The sequence below is a fragment of the Sapajus apella genome, unplaced genomic scaffold (genome assembly GCF_009761245.1).
Source record: "Sapajus apella isolate SASKATOON/1434 unplaced genomic scaffold, GSC_monkey_1.0 scaffold33, whole genome shotgun sequence".
NCBI lineage: Eukaryota > Metazoa > Chordata > Mammalia > Primates > Cebidae > Sapajus > Sapajus apella.
Window position 1 is genome coordinate 5,458,430 of NW_022436973.1, and position 20,032 is coordinate 5,478,461.

Consider the following 20,032-nt stretch of genomic DNA (forward strand, 5'->3'; position numbering starts at 1 on the left):
ACGTCAGGACAGTGGCTGCCTCTAAGAGGGAGGAGAAGGGATAGATAGAGATGACACATGGGACTGGAGAGGTCCTCTTTTGGGATGCTATGTTTGGTAGGTAGTGGCTACACAAATATTCGCTTTATGTTATATACAAAACTATGTAAACATGTTTTATGCACTGTTCTCTGTGTGTGATTATCTCAGAAGCAAAGAATAATTTGAGTGCCTGGTAACAGGATTGGAGCTGAACAAAAGCTGATTGTCTCCCACCCTCTCCCTCTGCCCCTACCGGTCCTGCGCTCTGCACTTCGAAGCCAGGCCCTGCTTGGGTGCAAAGCAGGAGGAAGATGCTGAGTGAGGCATGGGTGTGAGCTAGCCACCTGCTCTCCCGCCTCCACCCCATGCACTGCCCCCAGGCACAAAGGTCCCAGAAAGACACTGCCCAGAGGTTTTTTTAAAACCACTTTATTCGGGTTGGCTGGTAGTCACGGATTGGATCATGTATGCAGGGCAACCCACCCCTAGGCAAAACCCTCGGCCTCTCCCACCTCCCCCACATCATTGCTGAGCAGCAGCCAGAGGTGGGAGCCAGTTCTGAGGAAAACTGGGTCCAATAGAAATATTTACAAATAACCAGGGGGCAGGTGTGCCCCTGATTGGGAATCATGAGGGAATTGGGTACCAAGGGGCCCTTGGCTCCCAACTGCCCCAGGTTCTGGGGTGGACTTGGCACAGGACCCAAGAGGTGGCTAGGGCTCTGGGAGCTGGCAGAGGGGGGCTCCGGGGAGAGCCTTGAAGACCCTCAAAGGGGTCCTGCTGGTGCAGAACTCTGCCTGGGGCCATGGGTCTGAGGGGAAGTCCCCTCCCTTCTCACTCGGCAGCGAGTCCTGGATCCCCTCTATCCCTGGAGGGTCGCACAGGAAGCTGAACAGGAAGGACCTGTCAGGAGTGGATGAGGCATCTCGCTGTCCTTCCAGGGCTCCGTGAGTGACCCTGCAGAGCCACCGTCCCAAAAAGGCCCTCCTGGGAACTCTGTCCCCTAGGTCTTCACCAGGGGACAGTCCCTAGTTCCCCTCAGAAGAGTCAAGTCCAAATTCAGGGAGGGGTCACTGTCCACACCCCAGGTCCAAGCAAGGCATGGTAGGAGGAGGGAGGTGAGGCTGGGGGGCCCCGGCTCAGGACAGGATGGGGGACAAGCAAGCAAAGCAAAACACTGGACTCCACAGAAGCTGGTGACAGGAAGGGGGTGGCCTGGGCCCCAGCATGGTCCCCGCCCCAGTGTTCAGGGCGGCTGGCCCCTTGGTGCCCAGGGCCACCTTGTCTGAGTCAGGTCACCGCAGGGGCCCGAAAGAGCAGGGGTAGGTGAGGCTTACATGCTGAGCAAGGGGTAACAGAAAGAGGGCCGATGTGGTGGCCACAGGCGGCCTCGGGGATGGGGCGCGGCTGGACGCAGGCAGTCCGTCCCCGGTGGTCCGGCGGCTCCTCATGCACTCTGTACAGCGTGGGGCGGGTGGGCAGGGACAGAGACAGGGCCATCAGTCTAGAGGCTGCAGGCCTCCTGGTCCACCGAGCGCTTCCTCAGCTCCTTGCCCGGCTTGGGGGGCGGTGGGGCGGGCGCGGCGGGAGGGGCTTCGGGCAGGTGCAGGACGGAGTTCTCCCCTGGCTGCACTCGCAGGTAGGCCTTGACCTTGTGGTGCCGGGCCTTGCCGTCGCTGAAGTCGATGACGCGGCACTCGTAGGTGCCTTCATCCGTGGGCTTCACCCGGGACAGGCGCAGCTTGTGGGAGATGTTGCTGCCCACCACCTTGACCACCTGGGGGTGACAGAGACACCGTGACCCGTCCATCGGGTGGCATAGTGGGAGATGAAGACTGCGGGGGTCCCAGGATTGCAATCTAGGGCTGGAGCCCCAGAAACATGCCCACAAGGGCGCACCAAGTTTTGCACAAGAGTGAGTTAAATCACAAGAAGGTAAAAGCAACTGACATGTCCATCAACAGGGCGCATAACTAAGCAGTGGCCGGTTCACCGCATGAAGCACTGCAGAGCGGCCCAAAAGGCAGAGCTGGAACGAGGCGCGTGAGCTCAGTGGCAGAGAGCAGGGGGAAGCTCTCACCGCTGCCTGCCCCCAGCAGATGCCATTTATGCAAATAAACACGCAAACCTCCTCTATAATGGTTTGGGGGTCTTCCAGGTGTGGAAGTTTACAATAGGCAGGAGGGAACCCCGGGGTCTCCTCACAGCAGTGGTGGGCTCTGGGGCAGAACACAGAGGAGGAAGCAGACCTGGGGTAGACTGCAAAGCCAAGTCTTTGTTTAGTCTGAAAGTTTACATTTCCTAAAAAAAAAAAATAGAGGGGCCTGCAGTCCCAGCTACACGGGAGGCTGAGATGCGAGGACTGCTTGAGCCCAGGAGTTTGAGGCTTGCAGTGAGCTGTGATCACACGAGTGCACTCCAGCCTAGGTGACAGAGTGAGACCAGTCTTTTAAAAACCAAACCAATTCCAGTACTTTGGGAGGCCAAGGCGGGTGGATCACGAGGTCAAGAGATCGAGACCATCCTGGTCAACATGGTGAAACCCCGTCTCTACTAAAAATACAAAAAAATTAGCTGGGCATGGTGGCACATGCCTGTAGTCACAGCTACTTGGGAGGCTGAGGCAGGAGAATTGCTTGAACCCAGGAGGTGGAGGTTGCGGTGAGCCGGGATCATGCCATTGCACTCCAGCCTGGGTAACAAGAGCGTCTCAACAACAGAAAACAAAAAAGCTACAACTACAAAAAAAAAACACAGGCCAGGGTCGGTGTCTCACACCTGGAATCCCAGCACTTTGGGAGGCCAAGGAGGGCCTGCAGATCACTTGAGGTCAGGAGTTTGAGACCAGCCTGGGCAACATGGGGAAACTCCATCTCTACTAAAAAATAGAAAAACTAGCCAGGAGCGTGCATGGTGGTGCATGCCTGTAATCTCAGCTACTTGTGAGGCTGAGGTGCAAAAATCACTTGAACAACCCAGGAGGCGGAGGTTGTAGTGAGCCGAGATCACAGCACTGCATTCCAGCCTGGGCGACAGAGTGAGACTCCATCTCAAAAAATAAATAAATAAAATAAAATAACACAATAAAAAAACAAAACAGTATAAAGGCTGATTACAAATATATCAGGATGTTAATAACTATTCACTCCACTTGCGGGGAGCAACGGTATTTGTTATATTTGTCTTTTTTTTTTTAAAAAAAAAGAAGAAGGTGTTGGGCCTATGGAGGGGATGGTGGTGGGAGGGGGCTTCTTTCCTTCCCTGGCCCCTTCTTAGAGCCAAAAAAAAAAAAGGCCCCCTAGCCTGTGGCCCCTGCCCTGCCGAGACACAACAGTGGAGATCAGTTCCCAGCTGCCAGCCGCTGACCCCCTTCCCAGACGGTTTCATGGGCTCAGGTGAGCAGGCCTCAGACCTGTGGCCTACCGGTCCCTCTATTCTGAAGAGACCACCAGCTGGCCTGTTCCTGCCAAGCCCCAGCTCCTAGAGAGGAAAGCCCAGCTTCTGGCTCCAGGTGGGATGCCCCTGCTGGTCACCCCTGCAGTCAGGTGCCAGGACGAAAAGGCACAGCCTCTGCATGCAGCCTGCAGACGTTTCAGCCTGTGCCGGGCGCTCACGTGTGTGACTTCTAATCATCTCACCAATCTGCCCTGGCCTCCCTAGGAGGCCTCTTTCATCAACTCCCAAATGGGAAACTCTTGCTGACCTCATGGCCTTTGTGCGTGCTGGGCCCTCTGCCTGGGTGGAGCTCCCTGCTCATCTTCACCCACTGGGTTCCCATTCATTCTAAATGTCACCTCTCCAAGAAACTGACCCCGTGTCACCACTCCCTCCTGCTTCTTGCATAGCAGTCTTCTCATTTTGAATCGTGTGTTTGTCTGTTGAGTTGATTTTGGGTTCTCTCCCTGGCTAAACTGTGCCCTCCATGAGAGCAGGGACAATATTTATTTTGTCCATGTGGGTGGTTATCACAGAGCCCAGCACTCCATAAATAATCTTCAACATGTGTTGAATGAATGGACCCACCCATGACCTTCTTTCTCCAAGTGAAGTGGTACTCAGATGTCACGCTTTCTAATTTTAAGTCACATGGTTATGATGATAGGGTTTGGCTCTGTGTCCCCACCCAAATCTCACCTTGACATGTGAGGGCGGGACCTGGTAGGAAGGTGATTGGATTATGGGGACAGTTTTCTCCATGCTGTTCTTGTGACAGTCAGTAGTTCTCACGAGATCTGATGGTTTAAAAGTAGCAGTTTCCCCTTCATTCCCTCTTCTGCTACCATGTAAGACATGCCTTGCTTCCCTTTAGCTTTACACCATGGCTGTAAGTTTTCTGAGGCCTCCCCAGCCATGAGGCCTCCCTAGCCATGCAGAACGATGAGTTAATTAAACCTCTTTTCTTTGTGAATTACCCAGTCTCTGGTGGTAGTTCTTTTTTTTTTTTTTTTTCTTTTTTTGAGACAGAGTCTTGCTCTGTTGCCCAGGCTGGAGTGTAGTCGTTCAATCTCAGCTCACTGCAACCTCCACCTCCCAGGCTCAAGCAATTCTCTGCCTCAGCCTCCCGAGTAGCTGAGATTACAGGCGTCCACCACCACTCCCGGCTAATTTTTTTGTAATTTTAGTAGAGACGGAGTTTCACCATCTTGGCCAGATTGATCTTGAACTCCTGACCTCATGATCCACCTGCCTCAGCCTCCCAAAGTGCTGGGATTACAGGCGTGAGCTACTGTGCCTGGCCTCTGGTAGTTTTTTATAGCAGGGTGAATAGACATAACAATGCCGAATTTGCAGATGATGAAACTGAGGCTCTAAAAGAAGCGACTGGCCCAGAGGCATGGACTCAGTGAGTGGCGGAAATGGGAGCAGGCTCCATGCGCTCTCACCCTCCCAGTGGCATCACAGGCTCACCAAGGGCCACCAGTGCTGGCAGGGCCACAGGGAAGCGAAGAGGAGCATGTCCAGTAGTGGAGACTGGCCATCCTCCCTCATGCTGAGCCTTCCCGACTGCCCATTGTCCCCTATATAGGGGAAAGCCTTCAGCAGAGGCACAGAGGTGGGACCCAGGCAGGACTTCCCGACAGCAAGCAGTGGGAAACCCTCCCAGCTGCCCCTCTGGCTATGGGGGCACCCCCTCCCTAGTGCCAGGCTCTGCTGGAGCCCACCCTATCCCTCTGACTCCATCACCTCCGCCCAAGGGCACAAAGAGGCTCTGCGGTCCTGCGTGCTCTCTCCAGTGAGTTAGGAGATGCTGTTGCAAATGCGCAGCGGGAGTGAATTACCTCAACATCTGCTTCCCTCACGGATATTAATTATCCTTCATTTGTCAACCCTACAAGGCACTAATGGAGTAATAATGCAAAGTGCTGGGAGCACTCACTCCTAGGGAGGGAGCACAAAGCGAAGCCCAGCCCTCGGCCCACCCGCTTCCATCCCCCAGACAGGGCCGTGAAGGCCTGGATGGCTCCCCAGGCAGCCAGCTTCCTCCTCCCTGTCAGCCCTCTCTGCCAACAGGCAGATGTGGCCTTCAGAAGCATGAGCTCCTCCTCTCTCAGAGAGGAGGAGGGCAGGGAGCACTGCAGGGAGTAGTGGGAGGCCAGGCGCTGACCCCGACAAGTCGCCAGCACCCTGGCCTCGATTTTCTTAGGCTAGATTCACCCATTCATTCAACAAGCATCTAGCAAGTGCCTACTCTGAGCTTGGCGCTGGGGACACCACAGTGAGCCAGCCAGATCCCGGTAATGCTGGCACGAGCTGACGGTCTAATGGAGAACCTAGACCTCTAATCCACAATCAAGCACCTCAGCGAGTGAACTTCCAACAGGACGAAGGGCGGGGACACACGTCAGACATGACTCCCTCCCAGTCCCTGTGGTCCACGCCTCTAAGCACAATCTGGAGAAGGCAAATATGATATTTTCAACAAAAATAATAACAGCAACAATTGTGCCGGTGGCTAATGTTTATGATGTGCTTGATCACTATGAGATGATATGATAAGTTTCATCAATCTCTCTTTTTTTTATGAGGCTGGGTCTCGCACTGTCACTTTAGGCTGGAGTGCAGTGGCGAGATCACGACTCATTGCAACCTCAACCTCCTGGGCTCAAGCGATCCTTCCGCTTCAGCATCCCCTCCCACCCCCTGAGTAACCGGGGCCACAAGTATGCACCACCACTCCTGGCCAATTTTTGTATCTTTTTGTAGAGACGGGGGTCTCACTATTTTGCCAAGGCTGGTCTCGAACTCTTGGGCTCAAGCCATGCTCCTGCCTCAGCCTCCCAAAGTGCTGGAATTCTAGGTGAGCCACCGCACCCAGCCAAGCTTCATCAGTCTTATTTAAACCTCACAATAACCCTATGATGCAGGTGAAGAAACTGAGACTCAGACAGGTGAAGTGATTTTCTCAAGGCCACCCAGCTGGTGACAGAGTCCATATCTTACCCACCCCTCTGGGAGCCTTCTGAACAGTAAACTAGAGGTGGTTCTTCTCATGTCTTTCCGAGGCCCCCAACACTCCATGTCTTGGGGAAGCCCAGCACAAAGCCTCATCAGAGGCCTCTCGCACAGGAGGGGGCCCAACATCCCCTCCAGGAGCAGCCTGTTGGATTTCATCCATCATACATTGTGCAGAAAGTCCTTTGGCCCAGCCCTCCAGGGCGGCTGGAGAGCCCCCAAAGAGAGGACCCCGACATGGCGGCCCAGCTGTAAATCATAATCACCTCCGCTCACACATCCACAGGCCTTAGCAGTGTAATTAAGCACCTAATTACGCTGAAAGAGACAAGGCCGAGTCCCGGCCAGGGCCAAGTTCAGCCTCCTCCTTGCTCACCCCATGGCCCAGGCTTTTCCGGGCACTTCAGAGACACCCCAAGGCCAGCTTACATCTGGGAAGCCTGGGATCTTCTTCCAGCCATGCCAGGAAGAATGGATTTGTACTCGTGATGCCAGCCCTTGCCTTCACATGGCCTCCTGGCAGAGGTGGTGGCTCCAGGGAAGGTGCCGGGGTGAGGAATGGGGGTCTGGTGGATCCTGCCCCAGGCTGGGCCCTGCAATCAGCCTCTATCAGCTCCACCCGGCACTTTACCGGCCCCTCAGTATGTTCAGAACCCAACTCAGGGTCTTCCCAGACCTGGGCCCAGAAGGCACTACTGTTCCAGCCAAACTCTGCAGTTGCCATTTCTGTTTTCCTTCCACGCTCCACACACTCCACCCCTGAACCCACTGACCTCCTCTAACTGGACCATCACTGGACCTCTTCTCCTTCTCTCCAGAATCCACATGCCCCAGCCCTGGCCAAAGCAAGGTCCCCGCTTCTCCCATCTGGGCCATCACCCCAGCCTCCTCCTGGGTTTACACAACTTCCAACCTCCTCTTCCATGACAGCCAGACCGATTTTTTCAAAATTTTTCAACTTAAACTCTTTGATGGTCTCCATGGTGGCTGACAAGGCCCTTCAAGTTCCCCTCCCAGCCTGCCCCTCAGCCTCATCAGCCACTAGCAATTCCTCCAACGCACACACCCAGCCAAGTTCCCCACCCCTTGTCAAATCCTCCACACTTCAGTGCTCACTTCAAATAGAACCTCTTCCAGGAAGCCCTCCTGGCCCCCCAGGCTAGATCAGATCCCCTGTTTCCCCTCTCTGCATTTTGGTCACAGTTGTAATTTTATTTTTTATCCTGCATGATTATTGGATTAACACCCCTCTCCCACATTGGACTGGTAGCACCCAGAGGGCAGGGACTGTGGCCATGATCTTTCCAGAGTCATCTTTGTTTAACTCGCCTGCAACCACAAGCCACTTACAGTGATGAAGTCCCCCGGGAAGGGCGTATGTGTGAATTTCACCTTGTGTTAAAATTAGGAAATTGTGGACTGTCTATGTTTGCAAAACTGGTTAAAGGGAAATTAACTTCGATTCTAGCACAGAGGACTTTAGTCAGATCGAAAGAAAAACTTCCAGAACTTGAAAATGGCCAATAAGCAGAAATGTTTGCCCGAGCCACAGAAATGATTCCACCTAATGGTGGAGTCTTTAGCAGATGTAAGCTGCCAAGGGAGATACTTTTAGGCCAGGGTCCTTCCTGGGCCCCAAGTTAAACGAGGTAATTCATGTAAAGTGCTCGTCCTGGTTCCTAACATATGGTAAGAACTCAATAAATGTTAGCTGCCATATTATTACTATCACCATTATTTTATCACAGATGCCTGTCCTCCCGCATAAATGATCTCCTTACTAGAGCAGTGGTGCGATCTCGGCTCACTGCAGCCTCTGCCTCCCAGGTTGAAGTGATTCTCCCACCTCAGCCTCCCAGGTATCTGGGACTGCAGGTGCACACCACCATGCCTGGATAATTTTTGTATTTTTAGTAGAGACAGGGTTTCACCATGTTGGCCAGGCTGGTCTCAAACTCCTGACCTCAAGTGATCCGCCCACTGCAGCCTCCCAACATGCTGGGATTACAGGAGTGAGCCATCAGATTCTGAGCTTTTATTTTTTATTTTTGAGACAAAGTCTCACTCTGTCGCCCAGGCCTGAGTGCAGTGGTGTGATCTTGACTCACTGCAACCTCCACCTCTCAGGTTCCCGCTATCCTCCTGCCTCCGTCACCTGAGTAGCTGGGATTACAGGCACATGCCACCACACCTGGCTAATTTTTATATTTTTAGTACAGACAGAGTTTCACCACGTTGGCCAGGCTGGTCTCGAACTCCTGACCTCAGATGATCCACACACCTTGGCCTCCCAAAGCACTGGGATTACAGTTGTGAGCTACTGCACCCAGCATCTGAGTTTTATTTTTTAACTATTATTATTATCTTGCCTATATCCTGCTCTCTTGCTAGGAATAGGAGTTTTATGAGTCACAAATTCATGTTAACAAGTTTCCACCCTAGGAACCACTGTCATCCACATAGCCTAATCCATAGCGCTTGACAATTTCCAAGGTGTTTTCACATATGCCTTCCACAACAGCTCATTGAGGAAAAGGGGGAGTTGAGGAGGTGGCAGGGCTGGATCCAGGACTCAGCTCCTGGGACGCTAAGTGCTGGCCCCACTGTGTCCTCACAGTCCCCACCCAGCAGTCAGCACAGCCAACTGAGAGTCTGAATCTTCACAAGGCCAACATGGCCACCCCGACAGGTTCACGAAGCCCTCCCCTCACCAAGCCCCTCGAAGCTCACAGCACTTTCTTACCCTGAACCTTGGACCATTATTTTTTGATCACAGATGCCTGTCCTCCCACATAAATGAGCTCCCTATGAGATTCTGAGATTCTACAAGCCTGTAGACTGCACTATTTGGCTTAGACAGTATTTTTATTTATTTATTTATTTTAGACAGAGCCCCACTCTGTCTCCCAGGCTGGAGTGCAATGACACAATCTTGGCTCACTGCAACCTCTGCCTCCTGGGTTCAAGTGATTCTCCTGCCTCAGCCTCCCAAGTAGCTGGGACTACAGGCGTGTGCCACCACGCCCAGCTAATTTTGATATTTTTAGTAAAGACGGGGTTTCACCATGTTGGCCAGGCTCGTGTCGAATTCCTGACCTTGTGATCCGCCTGCCTCGGCCTCCCAAAGTGCTGGGATTACAGGCGTGAGCCACTGTGCCTGGCCCTTAGGCAGTGTTTTTCAAAAAATCTAATTAGATAACAATAGTTAAAACTTGGCAGAGATTCCATAGAAATTGTGATTTTTAGAAGTCAGGAGAATATGGGGCCTAGGTCCCTGCCTGGCTCAGCTGTGCCCTGTAGACACAGGGTCTGGGTTTCTCAGGCCCCAACAGGAGCTCCTTCACTTGTTCATGTCATGTCACTGGTACACATACGTGAACAGATATGGGATCCACACCGTGGTGGCATGTCCACATATAAACATCTGGCCAGGTGCAGTGGCTCATGCCTGTAATCCCAGCACTTTGGGAGGCTGCAGCGGGAGGATCACCTGAGGTCAGGAGTTTGAGACCAGCCTGGCCAACATGGTGAAACCCAATAAATAAAAAAATTAGCCGGGCATGGTAGCACGTGCCTGTGGTCCTAGCTACTGGAGAGGCTGAGGCAGTAGAATAGCTTGAACCCAGGAGGCGGAGGTTGCAGTGAGCCGAGATCATGCCACGGCACTCCAGCCTGGGTGACAACAGTGAAACTCCATCTCAAAAAAAACCAAAACCAAAAACAAAATCTGTGTATGGGTTTACACATACATTGGCCTGGGCGTGCATCTGCGTGTGTGATAGTTATTCAACAGATATTTCTCAGGTGCCTACTGCATCATGCCAGACTCTGGAAATGCAACAGTGGGTCAGGCAGGCCCAGGCCCAGCACCTCCCATCTCTGGGGAGACAGTCATGAAGCAAAAACTCACACAAGTGGATAATGACAACCAGAAATACAGCCAGCAGGGAAACGGGAGGGCCGCCAGTTGGGTCACAGGTTCAAGGGACATTTTCCCAAGCTGAGCTCTGTAGGAAGAGAGAGAGGAACAGCTTTGCAGGTAGGGGGACCAGCCTGTGCAAAGGCCTGGAGGTGGAAAGCAATGGGAAGGTGGAAAGGCTGCCAGGGTTGGGAGGGGAAGGGGAATGAGGTTAGCAAGAGGAGTGAGGCGGAGGGTGGGCAGAGCAATCGTGCAGAGTTCTAAAGGCCACGGAGAGAAGTTTGGGCCGCCGCCTCTGGCTGCAGGAATCCAGGGAGTGCAGTGGCTCACGCCTGTAATCCCAGCACTTTGGGAGGCCAAGGTGGGCGGATCACTTGTGGTCAGGAGTTCGAGATCAACCTGGCCAACATGGTGAAACCCCGTCTCTACTAAAAGTACAAAAATTAGCCGGGCATGGTGGTGGGGGCCTGTAATCCCAGCTACTCAGGAGGCTGAGGCAGGAGAATCGCTTGAACCTGGGAATCGGACGTTGCAGTGAGCAGAGATCATGCCATTGCACTCCAGTCTGGGTGACAAGAGCAAGACTCCATCTCAAAAAACAAACAAACAAATGAACAACAACAACAAAAAAGAAAAGTTAAAAAAAAAGAAACGGTTATTCTTGTGTCGCTGTCTACACAAGGAGTCTGGCCCATGCCTGTCTGTGTGTTTCCTAACCAGACCCCCAGAGCCCCAGCTGGTGCAGGAATTGCAGGGGCTGGAGTTGGGTGGGTGGGGGTAATTGCACATTTATGCTGAGCACATTTATTTAACTAATTAGCATCATCACATTCCCCTCATGTGGGACCAAGTAGCCTCGAATTCTAATCCTCTAAGTCAATTAGATTATTCTCTCCTTTGTTGGAGCCGCTCCTTAAACCCCAAGCAAAATTATAGGAGAGAGGGCTGCGATGAACAGGGTGTTAATATGCACCCATATTTCTACCTGCCAGGGCTTAATGATGGGTGTTTGGGCCAGAAATGGGGCATTCAATATGGATGCGCTCTTAGCAGAGGGTTGGGGGTGGACCCACAGCCACCCTGAGCTGGATGGAAATGGTTTGAATTTTCAGACCCCAACTGCGACCTGGGCCAGAAGGCACTAATGATGCTTTGAAGGTCCTTGCTGTCACTTCTGGCACCTCCCACCTGAAGGGGCTGCAGCAGCCTCCTCCCTGGCCTCTCTGCCTTCATGCTGCCACCTCTGATGCCCAACATGGCACCCCATTGACTCCCTGTGCCCACTTTCCACATGGTGACCTTGGTTTGGGAGTGTGGCTCCTCTGTACATCCCTGTCGAATTGGCCTTGGGGTCCTGAGCTCCCCTACAAGTCCTTGAAAAGTAGTGGAAGAATCAAGCAAAAAACAGTGAATTTAGAGAGGTTTCCCACTATGCACATGCAAGAGCACACACACACACACACACGCACGCACACAGGCACACAAGTACGTATACACGCATGCACGTACACATGCACACACGCACGTTCATACCTCACAGCACCTGCATTTTCTGAGTGTGCTGCTGGTAGATGACTAGCCTCCTGCAGGCTGACCTCATGCCCCGTGCACAAATCTTGCCTCGTTGCACGGCCCCATGCGTCCCCGGGTGGGTTCCCCCCCCGACTCTGTGTTCTCTCTCCCCCACCCACCTCTCCTTTCTCCCTCCTGTCTGCCTCTCCCAGGACCGGCTTTGGTGTGCCCCCTCCTTCACAAAAGCCATTACTTCCTGAACTCCCCAGGGCCCCAGCTGCACTGGGCTGCAGCACAGCCCGGTGACAAAGAGCTGGAGCCCTGCAGCCAGGTAGCTCAGCTACACCAGTCACCCCTGGCGTGACCTCCAGCAAGTCCCTGACCCCCTGAGCCTCAGCTGCCCTACCTGCAAAATGGGTGAATGCCTGGCCCTTCTTATAGAGCATGGCTACTAACAAATTAGTCAATAAATAAGAAGGCCTGGCCAGTCCTGAAATCCTCTGGCTAGAGTGTCCCCACCGTGTCCTCAGGGCCAGATCACCAGCGACCCTGAGATGCTGTAACACTGTCATCACGGGCCAAAAACAGCTGGCTCGGTCTCATTAGAGCTTGTTCGTTCCCCAAATAAAAAATACTGCTGAGATGAGCACGGAGGCACTGGGACGCGCACAGCCTTGGCCCCAACAGGAGGGAATGCATCTTCTCTCCCCTGTCATTTTTTGTCCCCATCATTCAATGAACTTGAAAAATCTCCAGCTTTTAAAAAACAGAGCGGGGCCATTTTTTTCCCCTTCTCTTTTTCTTCTCTTCCATCTTCTCGCACAAGCTCCCTGCTGAACTGGACCCCAATTTTTTTTTAAGTCACAGCTGTGCCCTCCATTAGAGCCCTTTCAGAGAAGTCATTATCAAAACTCACACTTATTTTGGTCGCCTCCTTCCCTGCGTCTTCCTGCTGAGATGCTTTTAGCTGTTGGGAGTGGGGAGGGGTGGAGAGAGCAGAGACAACGTGTTAGCACGGGGTGGGGGTGGGGTGGCAGTGGGGGGAGACACTTTACAGGGATGTGGACAACAGCTAAGACACTCACTACAGCAGATGAGGCTCAGGGGCCATGGGGTCCGAAGCTGGGGTCCCTCAGCTCTCTGTATCCACTCGGGGGATGGAGGAGAGGTCAGAGGCAAAGAAGATAATGGAGGTGCGTAGAAAACTGAACACATTTGTGCATTTAGACACACACAAGGGTACTTTGGTATACATCCGGTGCGTGTGAATAGGCAGAAATCTAAGCATCAGCTTATTATGTTGCTAGGAGTGTGTTTGTACCCTTCAGTCACTCTATCTGGGACTGTGTTTGTGCCTTCAAGCATGTCACCCACATGAACGTATGTGCAGATGCTGTGTGAACCCGGCCCACATTCCACACCTTTGCAAGCTGACCCCAAAGGCTTCCAGCCGTACATACCTTCAACTCTTTGCCTAAGGGCTTTCTCTGGCCACTTTCTCTAAGCCTGCATGTGGTAGGGCTGGAAGTCTTGGGGAGCTGACACTCCCAGGAGCAAGACAGAGTTTGATAGGTACTTGGGTACATGCGAGACACTCTTTCATGAACATGGGGAGTGTATGAGCGTGCCAGTGCGTGTTTGTGAATGTGTGCAAATACATGCGTGAGTATATGAATGGGTGGGCAGACCCCTCTGTGTTCGCGTGTTCATTAGTGTAGAGCTATGAGGATGCAAGAGATTCAGACGGAGTCCGTCCAGGAGCTGACCTTGAGGCTAGGATAAGTAGTTTATTTGGGAGGTGATCCCAGGAAGCACAAGTAGGGGAGATGGTAAGTGAAACCAACAAGGAAGAAAGTTAATAGTGGGGTGTGTTGTCAGCTAGTTACCACTGCAGGCAACTGGAGCTCATCCCACTGGGCACTTGGGAGACAGTGAAAAATATGCTTCGGTCGTCCCAGCTGAGGGTGAGGGAGCTGGGCATTCATCCTCCAACTTTGCAGGTCATTGATGGGGGCTGCTCCTGCCTATGGAGTCCCCTGCTCCTCTTGTTTGCCTCGATGGCCGGCAGGCTGTGGTGTCCAGAGAAAAGCCTCAGGCAGAGCTGGAGAAGCCGGCAGTTTGCAGTGGGCTGGTGCCGGGCATGCTGCACACTGGGCATGGGGCAGAGCACCCACAGCATCTGCCCTACAGGTATGTACATGCAAGCATGCATGGATAGAGGGGCGAGCTCGTGTGCAACCATGGGTGTGCTGGGAGCCTGGTGCACGCACGCGTGTGTGCCTGTGAATGAACTCAGTATTTGCAGGGCTATTTACAAAAAGCCTGCTCATGTGGCCTAGAGAAGTGGTGGAAAGTGAGTCACAAAACTCATCTTGCTCCATAACCTGGAGCCAGCTTGCGCCTCTGGTCTCAGTTTTCCCCCTCCCCCGTACCCTTAAGGAAGGGACTCTGTGCTCTGGAAGGCCCTTCTTGCTGTGGCCACTTCAAGTGCTCAGCCTAGCTCTGCCTCCTGCCTGTTCCCCCAAATAAGCCTCCATGATCACCTAAAACCCCCACCCCAGGAGGAAGAAGGAAGGGAGACAGCTGTGTGGTGTGGAGAACAGTGCTGGAGCCCGTATCCATCAGAGGAGAAGAGGGGCAGGGGTTACCCCTACTCCAGAAACCAGGATTTCCCCAGCCGAGCCTGGGCATCTCCCCAGGGGCATTACCTGGTTGGAGGCCCACGCCTGCTTGTCTGTCCAGTCCCGGTGACTCCGAACGTACCACCACTGGATCTCCAGCGAGTAGGAGGGGGAGCCACTGCCGCGGAAGGAGCAGGCCATCTCCACGTCCTCGCCCGTCCGTGCCGTCATGTCATGGGGTGTCTCTGTGAACAAGGCTGTGCAAGACACAGGGAAGAGTGGCGGGGCTCAGGAAACCGCAGGGCCAAGGGCTGCTGGGTGAGGGAGGTGGAGAACATAGGAGCTGCTGGCCCTGCACGGCGGGGATGGGTGGAGGGGGTAGGGGAAGCCCGCCAGCCCGCTGGCAGGAGTGGCCTGGCTCTGGGTGGGCACTCAAGTCGGGAGATGCGGTTGAGGGAGTAGGTGCTGCCCCAGAGGCCGAGCCAGCAGCCGGCGCTGTGGGAGAGCATGCGAGGGATGGGAGAAGGGCTGGGCTGGATGCTGGCAGCAAGAAGGCCAGGGAGGAACTGCCGCTTCCATCAGCTCTTCCAGATTCTTCCAGTCACCCTGCTCAGTTCCCCCGGAGTTACTCCAGCGACCATGTACAGTGGCCAGCGCCATCTTTGCAAAACCAAATCAGAGGTGGCCTCTCCCCTGCTTAGAACCCTCCCCTGGGACCCCAGGCCGGGGGGTCGGCACCCGTTCCCCTGGCTTCCTCCCTGTCCTGTGGATGCACCTCCCTTTCCAGCCTCACTCTTGCTCTGGCTGTTCCCCTTCTGGAATGCCCTTCCCTCCACCCCTCTTTGCCCGGCTGGCTCCTTCAGATCTGTCAAAGCTCAGTTCAAATGTCACCCTCTGAAAGGTCCTCCTTGAGTACCCCGAGAAGGTCCCCCACCTCCTGCCCTGCCCTGTTGCCTGTGACACGGAGCTCCCACGGCCGGCATTTGCTGGCGCAGAGTGGCTGCTTGGTGGATGGAATGGGTGCAGAATCCTCCACCGTCTTAGGACACCCAGGGTGATGGGAGCCACTCTTGCCTCCTTCCCCTCAGAAGGGTCCAACTCTCCACCACAGCCCAGGGCACACGGTTCCCCTGACCCAGCAGGAGCCCTGCCCCATCACCATCCTCCATCCCACCAGGTAAATGAAAAAACACATCCCCACTTCATGCGGCCCCCGTGCCCCTCCCCACCATAGGTTCTGTCTCCCATCTCCCCAAACATTGTCCTGAGACATAATTAGAATTCTCTGCTCTTCTCGGGAGAGATTATCCCACCCTGGAAAGATGCTGGCAACGTGCAGGTCACCCAGGATCATGGTGGCTGTCAATCCCTCAGCCCCCACCCTGCTTCTCCCGGCTGCTGCAACCTAACAGGTGTCCCTGGCCCAGAGGGGCGGACTCGCAGCCCCAGGATTGCCCGGAACCCCAGCTCAGCTTAGGGCAGGAGGAAGAGGGAGTCCTAGGCTAGGAGGTGAAATCCTGGATTCAGGCCCCTGCTCTGGAGTCACCTCCCTTGTCCCCTTGTCCCCAGGATACAGAGGGTGATGCGAATTGACAAATGACTATCTGGAAGCTTCTGCCATTTCTGCTCTGCACATGGGGTTTCCATGTGCAGCTCTACTTGAGCAGTGGGTTTCTGGGCTGAAAGTTTGAAATGTCCCTAATCCTCAAGGTCAAGGGTTTAGAAAGCAGCTCATGGAGGCTCCCCTGAGTCTTGGAAATCCCAGCTGCTGTGCTGTGGCTAACAGGAATAAAGGCCTGAGCTCCTGAACATGCGCCCATGTGCCAGAGATGGTGCGGGGCGCCATCACGTGCAGCCCCCCTGAAAGCTGTGACCATTCTTTTTTTTTTTTTTTGAGACAGAGTTTCACTCTTGTTGCCGAGGCTAGAGTGCAATACTGCAATTTCAGCTCACTGAAACCCCCGCCTCCCAGATTCAAGCCCTTCTCCTGCCTCAGCCTCCTGAGTAGCTGGGATTACAGGCATGCACCACCACGCCCTGCAAATTTTGTATTTTTAGTAGAGACAGGGTTTCTCCATGTTGGTCAGGCTGGTCTCGAACTCCTGACCTCAGGTGATCTGCCCACCTTGGCCTCCCAAAGTGCTGGGATTACAGGCATGAGCCACTGTGCCTAGCCTGCTGTGACCATTCTTATCCCCACTAAGTAAGAGACAATGCGGGCACCTGGAGGGAAGGTCCCTCCCCCACATTACCGTGAGGGCTACCGCATCCTTCCAGGGGATCAACCCAGACATTTTTGTCACCCTGGGCTCCCTCCCTCCTCACTTCCCTCCCACATTCAGTCTTCCCCCTGACGCCTCCAGAATCTGGCCCCTTCCCCCTACCTGTGCTGCCTTCCCGGGCTGAGCTGCCATCCTTGCTCACCTGCAACAGTGGGGAAACCTCACTGGCCTCCCGCTTCCACTCTTCCTCCCTGACAAGCTATTTTCAACACGGCAGCCGGACGTACCTTGGCAAAACATAAATCAGTCCCTGTCCCTGCTCTACTCACAACTGTCCCAGCCTGTCCTCCTACCCACAGTAAAACCCACAGTCTGGCCGGGTGCAGTGGCTCACGCCTGTAATTCCAGCACTTTGAGAGGCTGAGGCGGGCAGATCACCTGAGGTTAGACGTTTGAAACCAGCCTGGCCAATATAAGCGAAACCCCATCTCTACTAAAAGTACCAGAATTAGCCAAGCACGGTGGTGGGTGCCTGTAATTCCAGCTACTCGGGAGGCTGAGGCAAGAGAATTGCCTGAGCCCAGGAGGTAGAGGTTGCAGTGAGCCAAGGTCTCACCATTGCACTCCAGCCTGGGTGACAAAGTGAGACTCTGTCTCAAAAAAAAAAAAAAAAAAACCACAGTCCTCACTGCCTCAGCCTCCCAAAGTGCTGAGATTGCAGGTATAAACCACCGCGCCCAGCCAAGATGATTGCTCGTGCCCAGGAGATCCAGGCTGCAGCAAGCCTTGAACGCACCACTGCATTCCGGATGGTTGACGGGGCCCTCATGGGAGGCCCTTCCCCTCCCTTGTCGGCCTCTGCCTGACTCCCAGCTCCTATTCCTGCCACAGCAGCCTCCGTTCAGCCCCTTCCCCAGGAATCCCAGTTGAGATTCCACCTCAAGACCTTCACACCTGTGGATTCCTCTGCCTGAAACACCCTTTCCTCAGATTCCCCTGGAGCAGCCATCCCCCACATGACTCCCTCCCTCCCCTGCCGCAGGACAGTGCTCCAAGGCCGCTTCCTCAGGGAGGCCTGCCCTGACCACCTCATTTAAACCCAGCACTTCACCCTTCCCTCCAACGCCACCAGCACTGGCCAACAGGACTTTCTGCCATGAGGAGGGTGCTCTGTACCTGAGCCAGTGCTGTAGCCAGCGGTCGCCTGTGTCTGCTGAGCACTTGAAATGTGACTGAGGACCTGAATTTCAAATTTTATTTAATTTTAACTCATTTAAACATAAATGTGAATAGCCACTTGTAATGGCTACTGTGCTGGACAGCACAGCTAATATGCCTATTTTGTGTATATTTATTGTCAGCTTCCCTTCCTGCTGCTAGAGCAGTGCCTGGCACATAGCAGGTGCTCAATAAATATGTTTTATTTTTTTTTTTGAGGCAGGGTCTCGCTCTGTTGTCTAGGTTGGAGTGCAGTGGTGCGTTCAAAGCTTGCTGCCTTGACCTCCTGGGCACACGCAATCCTCTCGCCTCAGCCCCCTGAGATGTTGGAACTACAGGCTCGAGCCACCACACCCAACTAGTTTTCTTAATTTTTTTTTTTTTTTTTTTTTTTTTTTGAGACGGAGTCTCACTTTGTCACCAGGCTGGAGTGCAGTGGTGTGATCTCAGCTCACTGCAACCTCTGCCTCCCGGGGTCAAGTGATTCTCCTGACTCAGCCTCCCGAGTAGCTGGGACTACAGGAGCGCGCCACCTCGCCCAGCTAATTTTTGTATTTTTAGTAGAGATGGGGTTCCACCATGGTGGCCAGGATGGTCTCAATCTCTTGACCTCATGATCCGCCCGCCTCGGCCTCCCAAAGTGCTAGGATTACAGGTATGAGCCACCGAGCCTGGCCAATAAGTGCTTTTTGAAAGAATGAATGAATAAACAGCCTTGGCTGGGCAGTGTTGGAGCAGGGTCCAGAGCAAGGGGGACCCTGCCCTGAGAGTCCTGGGCCAGGTCTTGCCCTCAGAGTCTTCCCTGACTCCCAATTGCCACCTCAAGCAGAGCACAAGGAGACGGTGGGGAGCCTGCACGGGAAGGGGACAAGAGGTTATCCTCTTGTGAGTTGCTGTTCCCTCACCCAGGATGGCGGATTCTGCCTTGATTCATGTACCTCCCATCGAGCACCAGGGCACCAGGGGCCTTTGCAAACAGGAGGAGAGGGGTGAGGACCCTGGATGAGTCTGGGATGACCACCAGTGTGACCCTGGCTGGCCAAAAGACAGTGGAGGGACATGGCTGTGTCTTCTCCAGTTGCCACTGCCGGAGCCACGGACATCAGAAAGTGTCTCCACTGCCCCTCTTCCAGTGGGGAGGTGGCTCCAGAGCTAGCAGGGAACTTGCTCGATGCAGAACGCAAAGCAAGAAAGGCTGAAGCCAGCCCTCGGACCCAGCTGGTGTGACTCAGCCACTGCACACCGCCTCCTCCCAGACACAGGTGAGGCGGGAACCGTGTGAGGTGGACAGGGGCATGGGAGACAATTGCATGGGTCTCATGAGTGGGAGGAGAAGAGAGCAAGCTGCCCTTGGGCAGAGGCTCCACTGGGGTCTCCTCAGGAAGGGCGGGGCCTCCAGTTCATCTCCACTCAGTTTCCCCCTGCCCACAGCCCCCTCCAACAACTAACAGAAAACTGTGACCCTGGGCCACCAGCTCTTCATACTGATGCAGAAAGCAAGGCTCAGAGAGGGCAGGGTTTAATCTGGGGTAACTCAGCAGCTGAGGTTCGGCCAGGAGAGACACTCTCAGCCCGAAACAGACACCTCCTGGGGTGGGTAGCCTGGGGTGGCAGGAGTGCAGTGGCGAACCCTGCCACATGGCACCTCTCCAGCAGGACCCCGGTAGTGGCCACCTAGGGCCTTGCTGTCCAACAGAAACAGAATGCAAGCCACAGTGCAAGGCGCACATGGAATACGCCATCTTCCGGGAGCCACATGAAAAAAAAGTAAAAAAAAAACAACATGTGAAATTAATTAATTTTAATAATGTATTTTATTTAAGCCAAGATATCAAAAAATATTACTTCACCGTGTAATGAAAATTACTAATGAAGCTGGGCATGGGGCTGGTGCCTGTAATCCCAGCATGTTGGGAGGCCCAGGCGGGTGGATCACCTGAGGTCGGGAGTTTGAGACCAGCCTGGCCAACATGGTGAAACCCCATCTCTACTAAGGTGGAGGCACCTGTAGTCTCAGCTACTTGGGAGGCTGAGGCAAGAGAATCGCTTGAATCTGGGAGGCAGAG

General features: G+C 54.0%; 1 protein-coding gene across 1 annotated transcript in view; it reads right to left on the minus strand.

Annotated features, from left to right (window-relative positions):
* Positions 1 to 434: 434 nt before the first annotated feature.
* The window catches only part of VSTM2L (V-set and transmembrane domain containing 2 like), a 44,438-nt gene continuing 24,840 nt past the window's right edge, over positions 435 to 20,032 (minus strand). Inside the window, exons 2-4 of the mRNA XM_032294986.1 lie at positions 14,614 to 14,783; positions 12,822 to 12,872; positions 435 to 1,798 (exon numbers count right to left, since the gene is read on the minus strand). Coding sequence (XP_032150877.1) covers positions 1,526 to 1,798; positions 12,822 to 12,872; positions 14,614 to 14,783 — 494 coding nt within the window. The 3' untranslated portion in view covers positions 435 to 1,525. The remainder of the gene's footprint in view (positions 1,799 to 12,821; positions 12,873 to 14,613; positions 14,784 to 20,032) is intronic.